Source organism: Anarrhichthys ocellatus, unplaced genomic scaffold (genome assembly GCF_004355925.1).
Source record: "Anarrhichthys ocellatus isolate YVR2014 unplaced genomic scaffold, GSC_Weel_1.0 scaffold14, whole genome shotgun sequence".
In the NCBI taxonomy this organism is placed as follows: Eukaryota; Metazoa; Chordata; class Actinopteri; order Perciformes; family Anarhichadidae; genus Anarrhichthys; species Anarrhichthys ocellatus.
Genome location: NW_022280044.1, coordinates 1,575,958 through 1,593,022, shown reverse-complemented (window position 1 = coordinate 1,593,022; position 17,065 = coordinate 1,575,958). Strand labels below are relative to the sequence as shown.

At 46.3% G+C, this 17,065-nt stretch overlaps 2 protein-coding genes across 3 annotated transcripts; both read right to left on the bottom strand.

Moving 5' to 3' along the window:
* Positions 1–504: 504 nt before the first annotated feature.
* Positions 505–5,525, bottom strand: LOC116387227 (methyltransferase-like protein 24). The gene is made up of 5 exons (XM_031854154.1): positions 4,973–5,525; positions 3,964–4,062; positions 2,976–3,112; positions 2,514–2,781; positions 505–1,888 (listed from the first exon to the last, which is right to left on the bottom strand). The coding sequence occupies exons 1-5, from the start codon at positions 5,306–5,308 to the stop codon at positions 1,586–1,588; spliced, it is 1,143 nt and encodes a 380-aa protein (XP_031710014.1). The 5' UTR covers positions 5,309–5,525; the 3' UTR covers positions 505–1,585.
* Positions 5,526–7,032: 1,507 nt separating this feature from the next.
* ahdc1 (AT hook, DNA binding motif, containing 1) lies at positions 7,033–16,388 on the bottom strand. Of its 2 annotated transcripts, none has more exons than XM_031854153.1 (5): positions 14,477–16,388; positions 12,877–14,142; positions 11,046–12,745; positions 8,853–10,575; positions 7,033–8,324 (listed from the first exon to the last, which is right to left on the bottom strand). In XM_031854153.1, exons 2-4 carry the CDS (start codon positions 14,044–14,046, stop codon positions 8,859–8,861), a joined length of 4,587 nt encoding a protein of 1,528 aa, XP_031710013.1. In that variant the 5' UTR covers positions 14,047–14,142; positions 14,477–16,388; the 3' UTR covers positions 7,033–8,324; positions 8,853–8,858. The 2 variants fall into 2 exon arrangements, with proteins under 2 accessions (XP_031710013.1, XP_031710012.1); XM_031854152.1 differs by having other exon boundaries at positions 14,500–16,388.
* Positions 16,389–17,065: the final 677 nt, after the last annotated feature.

Genomic DNA, 17,065 nt, shown 5'->3' with positions numbered 1-17,065 from the left:
TGTATGCATAAGAGCTCACTGTTGAGAAAAGCACTTATGGAGATAAATAACTGTCCTGTGAGCCTTGCTTGATTAGAGTTAAGTGCATCCTTCACCTCAACTCAGCCCATGCAAACTGGAAGTATACAGGGTTTATGTGGGGAGAGGAAAAACCAGTCTCCAGTAAAGATTAAACAATTTATTATAAGTACTTATAAGTATAGGAACGTGTGGTAAATGGTAGAAATGAAACAAACATTTTTAAATGCTGCAATAAGATAACAAGTATAGCCATTTTGCTGTGCACTGTCTATATTAGACTTATTTGTGTTGGAATAAAGAGTACAGCCCACTTCTTTTATTATGATTTATCGATTAGATGCAAATATGTTAAAAAGAAAACAGAAACTCTATAATTCAATTACTTCCCTTAAATATATATATATATATATATATATATATATATATATATTTAAGATCAGGTTAGGTATCACATAAATCACAATTTATATTCATATACAGCCCCTTCATCTTTGTTTTCTTCTCCTATAAGGCAGATAAACAAAATAAAAACATCAACATCAAGTCACGAGTTGTAAGTGTACTTCATATACACTATATCAAAGGATGGTTTTGCTGTGTTTGCTAGTGGGTGCACGGCCAATCTAGAAAGGAAATAAGATGCTTAGTTTATCAACCTTCTTTCATTCAACTTTAATCCAACAAAAGTGTAGAACATTGTTTCTGCCAGATAACATAAATGTCATTGTAATGTATATGTGTTATATATAACCCAAAACTGACAAATTGAACACATCTTCTTATGAAATTACAACCTTTTGTTACCAGGGTTGACCGGGATTCCCCAAAGAAAGACAAAATGGCAGTCAAGGGCTTCTGGCTTTATTTGGTATTGTAATGTTGTATTAATGCACGTTTCTAACATGGTTTCACTGTTTTCTTTTCTGTATATTTCACACTAGGCACTAATAGTCTCACTATAATTAAAGCTTCTCTTCAATGTAAAGAATTATTGCACATAAAAGCATTTAAGGTCCACAAGGATGTGCACAAATACATTCAATAATCTGATAATTTAAAGTACAGCTGGGTCAAACCAATGCAAAAAGGATCACACTGTATGATATAATATATTACATTGATAAAATCACTCAACTGAAAAAAGAAAAGAAAAACTGAAAATGCGTTGGTACCCACCAGACAGCTGTTTGATATTTACGACAAATTAAGACACAATCCAACAATTCCTGCGATTTACATTTATTTGCTGTTTTTTATGCTCCAAATTACAAAAAAATAATTTGAGGACCAAATTATAATATTGTCGCCCTGTTGCTCAGTTAAATCAGAAAGCCCACCTTCTGCTCCATATTTGGTCAAATTAGCCAGTTTCTCGACAGTCACAACGGCATTTCCTCTGAGGGTGGAGTCATACAAAGGCAGATCCTTTCATCTCCACAAGAGGGAGATGTCATCTTAAGAACTGTGTTTCCCTGAAATATTTTGAGTTTGAAGTTCTTCTTATTGTTTAAGGCCATCCACAATGTCTGGTCATGTGTGTACACCTGTGTTCACTCATGTGTCATCACCCTGTGTTGGCCCAACTGAGTATGTAGGAGCTGTGACCCTTTGCTACTGTCTGTTTTAGGACACTGTGACCCTCTCCTGCAGAGCTGTGGACCAGCTTCAGCCCAGAAGCTTGGAGACCCTGTAGGACACTGAACCAATAGTGGAGCACTTCCTCATTGGTTCCGCCCACCTCAAACCCGGCCCATTGGAGGTGAACCTGGGCAACCAGATGATGAACACTCTGCAGAGTTCCCGACTCAATCCAGTTCTGGAAAACTCGCCACTCAGCACTGAGCAGGTCAGCATACAGGAAATGAACCTAAAGAGGATATAGAGAAGAGACAAGACACTCAGTATTCTTCTGTAGCACTGCACAACTATGTATTCACAATAGACAGTAATTTGTTTTACAAATTACTTTTTAAATTTCCATATCAGAAAAAACGTTTTGCTCTTAAAATAGAAGCAAATTGAGATGGCCATCATTATAAAAATGTATCAGGCATCTGTTGTTGTCATTGCAAGAGAAAAGCTTGTTGGAAAAATGTAAAATTGTAAAAATGTCCTGTTACTGTCTGCATTTCTAATAATAACAACATGTAATGATTGTTTCATGTTGTGTAAAGACTTAATCAGTTAACTCAAATACTTTAAAATGTCATGAATGTAAATCTTCTACCGCTTCTTATAGAGTCGAACCCACACTTACTCAAACTGTGAGTGTGCGGGTCCCTCTTGTGGCTGCAGGATGTAACTGGGCCAGTGTGTGATTCACTTACTTAAATTGTTGCCATGGCAGCCAGGGATGGCGCAGAGCCCTGTTGCCATGGGAACATACAAGTAAGAGAGCTTTCTGGGTATGTTGGGGTGAAAAGACTCAAAGGTATGTTTCTCCAAATGTCTGTGCGTGTGCGTGTGTGTGTGTGTGTGTGTGTGTGTCTTACTGTGTGGTGTCCCAGAGACGCCATGATGTCTGCCAGTGTTTGAGAAACACTACCCAGGCCGCCTCTGGTCTTCTTCCTCCTCTTCCTCGGCGCTCTCCACTCCAGCCACATCTTGTGCCGGCGGACCACGCCTCCATCACCATGGTTGCTGGCCAAACTGTTGCCAAGGTGACCACCAGATGCACTGGAGCTGCTGGGATCAAAACTGTGGACTTCACATCCCAGCCCTGACACAGTCTTCAGAAAATCTGCATCCAACCCGTCCATGCTAGAGAGACAAGAAGAAAAACAAGAAAAAGGACAGATAACAGAGAGGCGAGGGAGAACAACGGTGGTTTGAAGATTATTGCATGCATGATTATATATGCATTACACTGTTTACTCCAATTCTGCCAGCGATATGAATGAATCACATGCACACGCACAGACACATGGACATAATGTACAGACGTATGGGCGCACCTAAAAGAGTATGCAACACACGGCCTATCTGCAGCTGGAAGGAGCCAGTCCTCAGCACACAGCAGCCAGCAGGGTGAATCGGCAGGGGGCAGTGAAGCCCGAGTCTGACCTGGAGACAAAACCCTGGAGCAGTTCAGCTGGAGATGGACAGGAGAGGAGAGGGTCACATGAGAGGGGCTGACTAGAGGTCTGAGAACAGTCAGTCATGCAGAATTAGCATACAACCAACCCTGAGAAAGAAAGAGAAGTTGTGCGAAAGCTCGCCTGGTAAAATTTGTGGGAACATTTCAGACAGTGAGGGGTGTCTCCAAGTATTAAGGAACACAAAAATGACTCTTAAATGTGAGTTTCAGTTGATGATAATCCTTAACTTGAGTAACTTTGAGAGCCATCGCAACTTCTTGCAGGTATTGAATAATAAACATGCACAATATACTTGGTTTAATAGGTTTTCTTCCCAGTTCCCCAGCACCTGGTGTTACATAAGGTTTAACTCTTGTGTTGGAGTTTCTAGTCTGGAACTGAAAGTCCTCACCGGCTTCAGATTTTGCAGAATTCTGCTGCCAAGATACCGACAGCGCCTGACTGATCATATTACTGCTATGTTAACCCCCACACTGGAAGTCTGCAGTTGAAGAAGTGAAGTAGTTGAAAAAGTGAAGTTTTTATTGATTATTTTTAAGGTTTGGCAGGATCTAACTCTTGGCTGCAGTATCGGTAGATCCCTAGTTGGCCAGAGTGTATTCCTAAGACATTCTGGGAGGGCCCGATATATTTTACAAGTGGTTTCAAACCTGGTGGTCAGGGCTCTTTACCATTTGAACAAAATGCAACAGTTTCACACAGTTAAAATATACCATATACAGTAAATACAAATCAGAATTGTCCAAATTGTGTATAGAGTTTATGATATTAGTGGCCTTTAAAGTGCCTTCAGGCATTTCACACATTGACAGCTGTGCTTTAGGTGATGTTATGTGAAGCCTACCTGTGGCCTGGTAATATATGTGATGATACGATCGAGTTCTGCTGTGAAGGACGGCTCGTCTGCCGCCCACGGTTGCACCTCCAGGGTTCTGGGTCCCATCTGGGAAGATGCACACAATACATATCAATATATTATATATCAATATGTGAAGAGGAATGACAGTAATGTGTGTGAGTGTGTCTGTCTGCTGCAACCCCCCTGCCCCAGGTATGAATGCTGAGGAGGCAGGTCACAGCCTCTGACCTCAGTCCTGCAGGTAACATATTTGCCTGAGGCACTGTAACATACAAACACACACACACACACACACACACACACACACACAAAGCCCCCCACCCAACTCACACTGAACCCTGTGGTCACCATGGCAACCTCAGCGGGGAGTTGAGGGGGGGTTGATGATTCACTAGAATGAGTCAGAGAGTTTAGCCTTGGGCAGAAAGAGACAGTGAGAGAAAAGGAGAATGAAAGAGAGAGGGGGTGAGGAGTGAGGGTAAAGAGTTTGAGGTAAAGAGAGGACAGATGCACCCACACACACACACACACACACACACACACACAGAGATGAAGGTTGGAGCTCTATCCAACTGAAGGGAAAAAGAGAGAACAGCTGTCACCTCTCTCTGATCTGAAGTCTGTGCTGTGCTCACCCTCTGCCCTCACCTGTTCCATAGAGCTATGCACAAACTGACACAGCATAATGGATCACCTGGATGAGGAAACCACAGCAGCAGTCTTTTTTTAAAATCTGTTAATCTGTATTCCTAAACTGAGCATGTCGTTTCCTGAATGACATTATCTGTCTTCTACTGACTTATTTTACCTGAGGTTTAACCCAATATAGCATCATATTAAGCTTGGTGTGAGTAAATAGTTTCACCTAATATTCAATATGTAGGTGAAGACGAAAATTGTCATTTCCGCAAAAAAGTCTATTCATATCAATACATAGACTGTTCTGTTGCAATAGGCTAATGTAATACAGAAACATTTATCTCTCGTGTTATACCTGGCGCGAGTGCATCTCGTTCTCATCCTCATACGCTCGTGCCAGCTCCCTCCTCTCCCCATCTTCCACCTCTACCTGCTCCTCCTCCTCCTCCTGCTCCTCCTCCTCCAAACCCGGACGCCGGGACGGGGATCCCCGTTGGCGTGAGTTCCTGTCCTGTTCGATGCTGATAACGGAAAAGGCCACCTCTTCCTCCACCCCCGTCCTTGTGTCTCGCGGTAACCGTGGTCCGACGACGAGGAGCTGGAGCGCTAGGAGAAACGGGGGGATTAAAAGAAGTAATATTCCAGAGAGGGGGAGACTTCCGCGGCCGCACCGCCGCGCACAGCTCCGCATACCTCCTCCTCCGTGGGGACACCCGGGAACATCTCCGGCGCGGTGCCCTGTGATTCTACTTTTTTTTCTCAGTAGGGCAAGAGAGGAAAGTCCCTGCTGAGAACACCCCTCCTCCTTCTCCTCCGTCTTCTTCTCTTTCTTACCTCCAGGGGAAAGTTGTGATGACGAAGCACATTCCTTGGTCAAATATGGCCTTATTGACACAGTGAATGCCGCTTTATTTGGCTCATAACGACCTCATACAGTTTAAAATGAACCCAAATGTTGTTTAAAAAAAACAAAAACCTCCTCGGTCATACACTGAGAAAACTTCTCTCAAGAAATGAAAGGCGTTAGGTTTTTGCTAAGCAACATGCTAAATTAAAACTCCTCATGTAGATTCAAGTTGAGCTGGTGAAAGTTGTAGCTAAGCGACACACAAGCAGCTCTCACCAGTATCAGCGGTGACATCACATTTAGCCTTTGTTTTATTGTTATCACTCATATTTGAATTAGTAATATTATTGATGAAGCAAAAACTGAGTAGTCACTGCTTGTGACCTGTAACATGTACCTTTACTCAAGTAGACTACTATACAGTTTTGAGGTCATCTTTACGACTACTCCACTCCATATCAGAGGAAAATATTGCACAGCTCACGTTTTGCATGATTACTAAACCTATATATTATCTTACAAAATAAGATACATGTATAGGCTATACCAACTGAACAATTGGATCAAAGGAGCCTTCTCCTATAGTAACATTTTTAGGCCTACTTTAAGCAGCTACATTTTGCTGATAATATTGTTAAACTTTACTTTCAATGCAGGACTTTTACTTGTGATGGAGTATGCCTTACATTGCGGTTTCTGCTTATAATTATGCCATCAAAAGATCTGAATACTTTTACCGCTGATTGAGGAATAACATTACAGTGTGTGGCAGCTTATAACTCGCTGAGAGTATGGATTCTAGTCGGCTGTAATTTAGTTTGAAATGCTGCTATTATGTACAGTCGCCCACAAAAGAAAAGTCTGAAAGAGAGCTGTTGCTCGGCACCTTCTTGCTCTCTGTCTGTCATGTAGCGTTGTTCACAGTGTGTGTTCCCTTCCACCATACAGTGGAATGTCAGAGCAAACACATTTCCTCCGGCCATGTCTGAGTCTATTTAGTCAGCCTGTTGACAAACTGTACACAATATGCAGCCAGTAAACTCCCATCTGCTTTCATTCTCTCTCACTCCCTCTATCTGTTTGGCACGCACATGCATACACACACGCTGCAGATGTATAATATTTGCTCTATTATAGCAAGTTTCCCCGTGAGGACATGAAATGAGCGCGGGATCCCTTCCCGTCAGCTCCCTGCTACCACCAGCCTTTTTACGCTGCTACGCCATGTCCTTATTTGGAAGTATTTTGAAACAGTACATATTTGTACATTTAGTTTCAGTGGCTTTAGGACCTCTCCGACACTATTTTCTGATTTCCTCAGTCTGGTTTCTTTTATTTCCCCTCCAACACATCCTCCCCTCCCCACCATCCATTCCTCTCCTCCCCTCCCTTTCACTCCCTGTCGAATTGTGTCCTTGACTGAACTCTCTTGCTCACAGTCCCAGACAGCCTGGGCAAAACCCAATACTCATGGAGGCTCTAAAACACACACACACACACACACACACACACCCTCACACCTCCCATATTCTCTTAAAGAAGCAGTATGGTATAGACAAGATTACCAATGGCAAGAACAGAATGTGTATTTAAATATTTTGCACCTCAGATACGTACATGATATGTAACAGACAGATATACAATTTTTTTCATCACAAAAACCACCAAACAACACAAGACCACAGAAAAAAGAAGGGAGAGAGTGAAAGAAAGAATGGGACCCCGCCAAGACTTTGGTGTCTGGGGAATTTCACTCCTTTTGACCCCACAGGCACGCACACACACGCGCTCACACCAACATAAATGCACACATACACACAAGTACATGCATTACTGCAGTCACGCAAACACACCCTCCTCTGTCTCACATTCGCACACAGAAAACGAGAGTCTCTTTGGGGCCATTGTGTGATTTCAATGTCTCTTTCCCTTGTAGTTAAAACATTAAAACACAGGATGTTGGGTCTCCATGGCGCAGTCCGCTCTCCCCCCAGAGCAGAGAAACCATGGCAGAACGCTGAGGAGAGCGTGTTGATGACGGACCCTCAAAATGAAGCGGGGGCCTCTGGCTTGGAGCTGGAGTCATATGTACAGATGCTGGTATTTCAAGAGCAGAAACTGGTTCAGTCAACTTTTCTCTTATGGGACACAATACAAGGAGTGCACAGAGCGGGACATTTGCTAGGCTCATGGTATTTAAAAAGTTGATTTGGGCTCAGATGCGGTTCACGTTTTGGGGCACAAGACAGAAATGCAGGGTTGGTGAAGGTCGAGTGCAGAACATAGTTGCTGGTTTAGCAGAGGAGGGGAGGTTAAGAGCGAACAGATGACAGAAACAGAAAGAGAGAGTTGTGTGATCGTACATATTGCAGATGTACAGAACAGGACCAGAAAGATTTGGCGAGATACAGACTTCTGGGAAACGGAGTCCTCTATGTATCACAGCAGGACTTGAAGGGGCAAGGAAATAGGTTTGTCTCTGTCCATCAGCGTCTGGTATTCATCTGTCATCTCCTCTTGGCCATGCCCTCGTTCCAGCAGAGAGTGTTAGTGAGTGTTCACATGTATGACTGTATGTGTCCATGTATAGGTAGTGTATTAATCTGCACATGCGTGTCTGTGTGTGTCTGTTTCTGTGTGTGTGTGTGTGTGTGTGTGTGTGTGTGTGTGTGCATGCTTGGGTGTATAAATTGCGGTTGATATTGATTGTCAATGCTGGAGAATTAAAGCTTTACTGTCCAAAGCTGGCAGCTAAATTCTCACCCTTCATTTCACAAACTCTACACAAAGAAGTCTCCTTAACAACAAAGGAAAGAAAAAAAAAGGTTTGCAAATCTGTAAAAGCTTGGATTGAGTGCACCTAAAAGAAAAACAGAGGAAGAGAGAAAGAGGTGAAGAGAGAGAGAGAGAGAAAGAGAGAGTAATATGAGACTATATTTCCGACAGTTGTAAAATGAAAAGCATACAATGAATTGAACCTTGAAACTATTTTACAAGTCTTAGGGGGGTGCACTGTGGTGGTGTTGCTGTTGTACTCTACTTTTATTGGTTTATATAATTGTACTGCAATTTAAGAGTTTACTTTCACTTGAATTTGAAAACTGTTTTGTGAAATATTTCAGTGCTTCATCATCCAATTAAATATCTAGTAATGATGAGCTTCATAATTTGGTGTGTATGTAAAAGGATTAATACATCTTCAAAGTATTTTCTCTACTTATCTTGAATGTCCAATTAAAGAACAATCAATGAACTGCTTTCAAACAAAAGTATGGTCTTCCTCAGTAATCCGACACTCCTCTGGACATTTATATAAGAGCTCTAGTCGTGGTTTGTTAGTTGGTTCTAGGATGGCTTCATTGTGTGTGCGAAAGTTAAATAAACTCACCTGCTGTTACAGGCTGGTGACGCTGAAGCTGTCATCATTGGCCGTGTCCAGGAGCTGGCAGAGCACCCCGCCTCCCTGAGCCGCTTGGGAGGGGTAGCGGTGTCCAATGCCCTGGTAGGACTGGTGGGACAAGGAGTAGCCACCAGTGTCCTCCTGATGGGGCGAGGAGTCCAGGGGAGGTTTGGGGTATGGGGAGTGAGGCAAGGGGCCCTGGCGGTGGCCTGTGCTCATAGCGTGGGGGGTCAGATCCCGCTTGTGGGGGGGCAAGGTCGAGGGAGGGCTGCACTCCTCATAAAGCACAGGTGTTGAGTGGGAGTGGAGGCTGGTACTGGGGTGTGTGAGGGTGGCTAGGTGAGTGTTGGGGTTGGTGTGTGTATTGTGGTGGGGCTGATTGTTGGTGTGGGGGTTTGAGTGGGAGAGGGGGTTACTCTGGAGCAGTGAGGTGGGATGGGTGTTGGTGTGGGGCTGTGCGTTGTGATGGTGTGTGTCATGGAGGGCCGATATCATGTGTGTGTGTGTATTCGCATTTGGGCTAGCGAGCGGATTTCCGTGTGTATTTCCATGAGGACTTGTGTGCGGGTTGCTGTGTGTGTGCACAGCTGAATTTGAGTGTGCGCTGTGCGAGTGAGGGCTGGGGCTGCCGCTGTGCGACGTCTGTCCGTACCAATAGGGGGAGCTGCAGTAGCTGGGAGAGTCATACTGTGAAAACTGTGGGTCTTTTGGAGGGGGGCGATGCGAGGGACTCAGCGCTGTGGCGCAGAGGGGTGTTATCCGTGGTGAGGGAGAGCAGGAGGGGGAGAATGTCCTGGAGGGGACGGGGTGGTAAGACTGGAGTGGAGGAGGGGTGGGCTTGGGAGGGTATGGGGGAGATGAGACACTTGGTGAGAGGGAAGAGGAGGATTCTCCAGGGTATAAAGCTGGATATCGCTCCTCAGAGGAAGGTGTGGAGGGGTGGGCAGAATAAGGGGAGGGGTACTCACAGGGGTCCTGGAGGTAGCTGGAAGGTGGTGCAGGATTGGGAGTGGCCAGGGGAGAGAGGCTACTACTGTCTCCACTGTAGTAGTCCAGCCCCTCCTGGAACAGCCCAGACCCCTCTGGACCTCCAGCAATCGCTGCTCCAGATGAAGAGGCAGCCTTGCCCCTGCCTTTGGCCCCTGAAGGCCGCTCTCTCTGACATGGAGACAAGCCCCCTCGGCCTCCTCTAGACCCTCTGCCTCGTCCTCCAACCCCTCCCCGCTTAGGTCCAGGAGTAGGCGTTGGGGAGGGACTGGATGGGGAATCAGAGTGTAAAGCAGAACCTCCTTCTTTTTCGACTTGTGGGTCAGTCCGTTTCCTTCGACCCCGACCGGGTTTGCTGGTTCCCTGGAAGAGGACGTTCTGGCTCCAGTTATACGAGGGCCCAGAAGCACTCTCATGCCAATCCATCATCAGCTTCTCCAGGCTGGACAGACTTGATTGACCCCCCTCTCCACTAACAGAAGCAGCCTCATTCAGTTTGTACGTGCCACATGTGGAGCTAGGTCCACTACCAGTGGCTGCAGAGCCGAGATGTGAGGAGTCAGAGGAGGATTCTGATAGACTTTCAGGAAAAGGTTGACGCTTGGCCTTCTGGGGGGTGTAGTTTGAGATATCCAAGATGTCTTTGGACTCACTGGAACCATACTCGCTGTAGCCGTGGTACTGAGGCCCGAAGCTGTCTGTTGACCAGCCACCGTAACCTTGTCTGAAAAAAGAAACATAAATATAGCAACAGAAATTATCAAAAGCACTTGAGGAAAATGTGTGCACTTATGTGTGCAGATATTTGAATTTCCACTGCTCTTTGTTGCAGTTCCACCAATCAGCAAGAGGAACCGGAGGAGGAAACTGTTAATGCATGTTCTGAATGTAGATTACTAGCTGGATAAACACAGTGCACGTTTTAGCCCCAAGTCCACTAGTGTCAGGTATCGACTGTTAATTAGGACATAGTGGACATGGTTAAAATTGAAAATAATATGCTGGAGTGAAACATTTGTATTACGTAATTCACATCTCTTTGATCCTGCTGTGGTTGGACTTTAGTTCGTAACTTAACATTTAATCCCTTATTCATTAAAAAACATACCAAGTCAGAATATGTGTGAAAAGACCACTTGGACATTTCTTGAATTCATTTTTATGTTGTAATGAGAGGACGCACAAGGGATTTACCTGTAGCTCCACTGATTGGTGTTGTACTGTTTGTAACCTTCTGAAGAGGAGCTGAAGGGGCTACTTTTGGCCACAGACATGTATCCTCCTCCTGGTGATATGGGTCCTGTTGACTCCCCCCGCAACATGGAGGAATGACCTACTGCAGGATATCCACTGTAGCCTCGCCTGGCTGCTGTCTGGTAGCTAGAATAACCCATTTGACCAACAGTGGTGGCCTTGCCACTGCTGTGTCCAGATCCATATGCAAAGCTGCAATCTGAGGATCTCTGTGGCACTGCAGAAGAGGAGGAGTAGCCAGATGAGTATTGGCCAAAAGAGGCGGGATGGGGGGAGCTAGGAGAGTGTGAGAGAGATGGAGGAGTGGATTTGGGATAGGTAGAAGTGGTGGGGGATGTTTGGGCCAGGCTGCTATAGCTGTATGGAGGCCTGGCTGAGGAGCAATGTGTCTGGGATGAACCCTCCACCCCAGAACTTGCACCCTTGGAGCTCCACTTGAACGCAGGGGACCAGCTGTGACCCGCAGCTGGACTGGATGGCTCATAACCAGGGGTGGATGAAGCTTTTCGGTGGTCTGACTGCGAGGAGATGTCCAACAGGTCGGATGAATCATCTGAGTCGAGGAGTGACCGGAAATATCCAGCAAACAGGCTTTGTGAGTCCTCCCCAGCTGGCCCAACTCCTCTGCTTCCTCGTGGACTGCTGTAAGAACCCACCCTTCCAACTTCACAGGACGAAAAGCCTCCCCTTGGAGATCCACAGAGCTGATACCCACCCAAACCTTTCTCCTTATCTATACCCCCCTCCCCCCAGCCACCTGCCCCATTGGGCCAGTCCTGCCCTATGGACATCCCCTTCCCTTTACATGCACCATTTTTTCTCACACGTTTCTTCTTGACTACTTTCTCTCCCCCAGACTCAGTCCCTACGATTCCCCCTCCCCTACCACCTGCACCCTTTCCCCTTTTCTTAGGTAATCCATGTTCAGACAAGGGGCCTGGCTTCTGCTTCTTGCCAATGCATTCAAAGAAGTCACTGAATGTGCTCTTATTGCGCTCACTGCCCCCAATCCCCCCAGCTCCTGCTCCACCTCTTCCAGTGCCCCCTCCTCTGCCACCTCGGGGGCGTCTATACCCAGTGAGCCGGTGGAGCAGGGTGGATATTCCAGGATTTTCCAAGGGGGTATGAAAGCTTTCAGGCTCACTGGGTGTCCAGCAGCGTGGGGGAGAGCAGCGGCCAGTGGCAGGGGGCTGGCGGTTTAAAAAGGCCAATTTGGACAGAACATCCCCATACTCTGTTTTCACATCATTAGTATCATTAACATACGATGGATAGGGGGAAGGGAGTTTAGCCCGCCGCCGTCTCTGGGGCTTCTTGGGCTGGTCTCCATTACCGCCAGCATTCCCGGCATTCGGAAGCTCTCCCGGTATTCCTGGCACAGCCTGTTTAGGTGGCCGCCCCCGCCTGCGTTTGAGAATAACCGGTAGTTCTCCAGGAGGGAACATCACCATGACACTCTTTCCATTGTTCTTCATTCGAAGAAGTGCAGTCGGCTCTCTGACTACCTCTGAGCCCTCCAGTCTGCAATCATTGCCTTTTTCTGACCCTGTAACTGTCTCCAAATTGGAAATCTTGTAGCTTTTCTGTCTGCGGCTGAGGCTGACAGGAATGCGAGCCACCTTGACAACAATCTTCCTCACCTGTAAAGCAGAAACCAGCATGAGACATACGCAATTGTAAATTGTATAAACATCTATGCCATACATGGAATGAAACTGTGTGTTATGTCAAGAGAGTAACTACAATGATATGTAACTATAAATTAACTTACACCGACAAAACGTCCACGTCTCCGGTTTTTGGGAGGAGGTACCCCCTCTGCAACAGGCTCCTGCTTCACAGTTAGAGGTGCAGCGATGGTGGATGTGTTTGCAAGTGGGAGATGAGGGGTAGCACTATGAGCCATGGACCGTGCTGCCTGACGCTGTTTCACACTTTTAGGAGCTGCTTTATGGACAGATTTTGGTGCAGGCCTAGACCTGGATTTAGGTCCAGGTTTATGCCCAAGTCTGGGCCCAGGTTTAGGTATAGTTTTAGGTGCAGGTTTGGGTACAGTTAGAGCAAGAGCAATCTCTGTCGGGCAGGGAGCCATGGGGAGATTAGCCTCCACAGAGGAATGCGCTTTTTTCTCTCCAACGGCAACCTCCTCCTCTTTAACCCTCCAGATCTTCTCCTCCAATACTTCATCTTCCTCCTCTACTCCCCTCTCCCGTCCTGCTCTCTTCTCCCCATCCTCTAAGTTTCGGCGGAGGCGGGAGGATTTGCGCAGGTGACAGGGAAAGCGGGGACGTCCAGAGCTGCGGAGTGCATACTTCTTCTCTGCCTCCACAGGAAGAGGAGAAGAGCCTGTGTTTGGGTTTGGACCAACAGGGACTGGACAAAAGGTTGAAGGGTTGTCTGTCTCTGCAGTGAGGACTGGGGCAGCCCGTTGATTGGTGGAGGCAGGATGATTGCCAAGTTCCAAAGGCAGGGGTTGAGGTGAGGTTGTGTGTATGGCCTCTGGTGTGATAGTCCTGGAGTGTTCAGGTCCTACAGAACCCTTAGGTGGGTTGATTTCCATGTGTCCACAATTATCCATGTGTGCTTTCGAAACAGCCTGTGCGTGCACATCCGGGTCAATGTGCGTTTGCATGTCCCTAACTGTCTCTGCAAATGTATGTGTCTCGCGCGGGCAGGTGCTGTGCCCCAGCCTTCTTTGTTGATGGAGGCCGTTCGCCACGGCTGAAGAAGAGGAGGGAAAGAGGTCGGAGGTCACTGGTGCCAGTCCATTTTTAGAGGGATCCTGGGACCCCTCCTGGAGCCCGAGTTCCCTGGTCCAGAGCTCAGGCCCTGCCAGCCCCTCCAGCTCCCCCACACACGCTTTTTCCTCTGCTTGAGTCCCACCACAGCCTACTGGAGCCCCAGTTTGGCCTGAATGTAGGCGATCTGACAAGCCACTCATTCAGTGAGGAAAGACGGATGTTTTCTGATGTATGAAAATGTGTGTTTCTTCTTTGTAAGTCTCTTCCTCTAACAACAGGAAAGATGATTCAATGACCTGAGGACAGAAATAAAAACAGCATTGTAAAAAAAAAAAAAAAATTGTATTATAATATATTATAAAAATCATCAACTGGATAGGAAGTAGACAAATGTGTTAAGAATTCCTTGTTGCATTTAAGACATTTCATCTAAACTCCTTGCTGCTAAATATATTCGTCATCAAACACTCAAAAATTTAAATCAAACATTTGCAGCACAGATTAAATTGTGGCTGTGTGATAGATTTTTTGGCAATGGGCCATGCAGCTAATTCGTAATGCACTCTATTCTATTAACTGTGCCACCCACACAGCAGCATTACAACATTAGATTACATTTACCATTCATACCCGGCTCAATTGGTTGCTTTTACCGAATGGTTGTGGCGCGGATTCCGATTTTGATTCTGAGTTGAGCCTCACTCTGTGTCTGCCTGACTGGCTCTGTTCTGCAGGGGATCATTGGGTCATCAATACTGCAGTGGAGTGCTCAAATACTACTCTCTCACCCCTCTGCTCCTGTCTTTTGCCCATGGTTGCTAGAGTGAGAGAGACAGACAGACAGACAGAGGAAGGGATAGTGTGTTGAAAAAAGCGGGAGAAATGGTGAGTGGGGGAGGAGTGAGGAGGAGGGTGGAGCAGAAAGAAAAAGAGAATAAGAGATTAGCACATGATGTCACAGCATGCATCATCAGACCAGACTATAATCAGTATTTTGGTGAGGGCTGCACCATCTCACATCAGACGCTTTTATTTTGGAGGATGACTTGCAATACACATTTTCTATCTCTATTTTCCAACTTCATTTCCTCGGTTCCAGCAGATTGAAAGTGCCCATGTAAAACAGTGCCACCTCAGCTGTTCTGCTGGAGTTTCAATGTGCTCCATAACAAACACTGCGGACCATGATGAAGACCATGTTCACAGAATCATGTATTGTTTTGTGGGATTGAGTGAGTTGTGCCGCTTTTTTTTTTTTTCAATCCCACCATATTTGTGTGAGTAGATGCACATGTTGTAAAAATCCTCAAATTACAATAAGCAGTTGAGTAGTGGTGAAAAGCACGCAGGACTCACACAGCACGCCACATTTCGCCAAAACTATGGAAATACATTCCAAAGCACAAGACTTGGACGGTGCAACGAGAACGTGTGAATAATCGCAGCCAGCAGGGGGAAGCAGAGAGGTGATGAATAGAGGTGTTGAGAGGATGGAGAGATGAAGGTGACAGAAAGACAGGAACTATAGAGGGATTATGGAAACCCGGAGCAGAGGGGAAATGGATGTACAGACTGCCAGAACACACACAAGTCGTACGGAATCTGCTATCAGACTCACACATGACTGCACACATTCAAAAACAAACACAAGTATATGCGTGCCACACTAGTATATACACGCACGGCTGCCTCCGACACTGTACCACACTCTGCACATACAAAACAATCTTGTCCATCCTCAGATCTCTCTGCCTCCCTCGCCAACATATGGTCCTGATTAGTAGGGAGGGAGTGGGACAGAGAGTGAGGCAGAAAGAAAGAGGGGGACAAGGAGGGGAGGGGGTAAAATACACAAATAAGTGCAAGAATGGGTGAGAGTATGAAAGAGGGCGAGAGACAGAAGAAGAGCAGAGAGGGGAAAGATGCGATTGAGAAAAGGAAAGGATAGTAAGCTGGGCAGAGGCAGACAGATAAAAAAAAGGAGGAGGAGGTAGAAAAAGTTGGCGAGCGGAAGAAAGAGAAGGAGGAGTATGAGAGTTTTGCTGTGGCAAAGTTTAGGGCTGCACACATGGAGCAGACCAACCTCAACATTCTGCTGCTCTGAGGAATGACACAACTAGGACAAACACACATGGAGATGAACACACAACACACACACACACAACACGTACTTTCTTTAACCCCCCTCACCCACTCCCTCTCGTGCCCAGTGCCGTCTCCCTGCCTCTCTTCTCTCCCATTCTCTCTCTCACTTTCTCTCTCGTCTAATTAACAGCGTTCCTTAATTAAGGCTCCATCTGACCGGTGTACGGGAGAGGGAGAAGAACACATGCTTTAATTAAACATTGCTGCACATGTGCTCACACAGACATGCGCGCCCTGTCACTCACAGACACACAAAGACACATGCAAATGTGCCCCCACAGCCTCATCCTCCCACACACTCGCACATCGATTTGCACATAAAGACATGCATGCCGCAGACACACACACACACACACACACACACACACACACACACACGCAGACACGTATGTAGTCATGCACGATCACACACAAAACAAAGACACACATGCAAATATCTCTCCACTGCGCTCGGCAGGGGGGGGGGTATTCTGACAGAGCTTAGATACCAGCCAATCAAACGCTCCCACTATGATTCATTGTTTAAGCAAACACTCCTGGCATCCATCAGCTGCCATTCCAACATATTCATCCTCATACGTAGCAAATGCGTTTTTTGGTGCATTTTACTGTGAATGGCTCAGTGGCGTAGCATTGTGTCTGTGAGAGCAGCCGATGGTGTGCGCTGCTCCCACATGATGATCTGTTGAACCTGTTTCACAAAGAGCAGCTCTCCTATGACAGTTGTTTGAAAATGTTTGATCTTGTATGTTTCTTATCTGCGCGTTAAAGTTTGTTGGTGCTGTTATGCGCCAGAGAGTGTATGTGCGCACATGCCAATGGGAAATCAGAGATGAGAACTTTGGGCAGTTGCCCTGTTTTGCATAGTCTGAGAGGAACAATCATTCTGACATGGTAGCTGTACAGCATATCTATTCTCTCCCCATCTATCTCACTGCCACAAAGGCTTGCAGACTCACAGGCCTGCCAGCAGCAACCCTCAATGAGGAACTAGACCCTGTGTGCGTGTGTGTCTGTGTGAGAGAGGGAGAGAGAGAGAGAGAGAGAGAGAGAGAGAGAGAGAGAGAGAGAGAG

Excerpts from the sequence above, each read along its gene's own strand:
- ahdc1 (XM_031854153.1), bottom strand. The coding sequence starts at position 14,046 with ATGAGTGGCTTGTCAGATCGCCTACATTCAGGCCAAACTGGGGCTCCA. Across the intron at positions 12,746-12,876 it reads GACGTGGACGTTTTGTCGGT|GTGAGGAAGATTGTTGTCAA; the intron begins GTAAGTTAATTT and ends TCTGCTTTACAG. Across the intron at positions 10,576-11,045 it reads ACCAATCAGTGGAGCTACAG|ACAAGGTTACGGTGGCTGGT; the intron begins GTAAATCCCTTG and ends TTCTTTTTTCAG.
- LOC116387227 (XM_031854154.1), bottom strand. The coding sequence starts at position 5,308 with ATGCGGAGCTGTGCGCGGCGGTGCGGCCGCGGAAGTCTCCCCCTCTCT. Across the intron at positions 3,113-3,963 it reads CATATATTACCAGGCCACAG|CTGAACTGCTCCAGGGTTTT; the intron begins GTAGGCTTCACA and ends GTCCATCTCCAG. Across the intron at positions 2,782-2,975 it reads TGTGTTGCATACTCTTTTAG|CATGGACGGGTTGGATGCAG; the intron begins GTGCGCCCATAC and ends TTGTCTCTCTAG.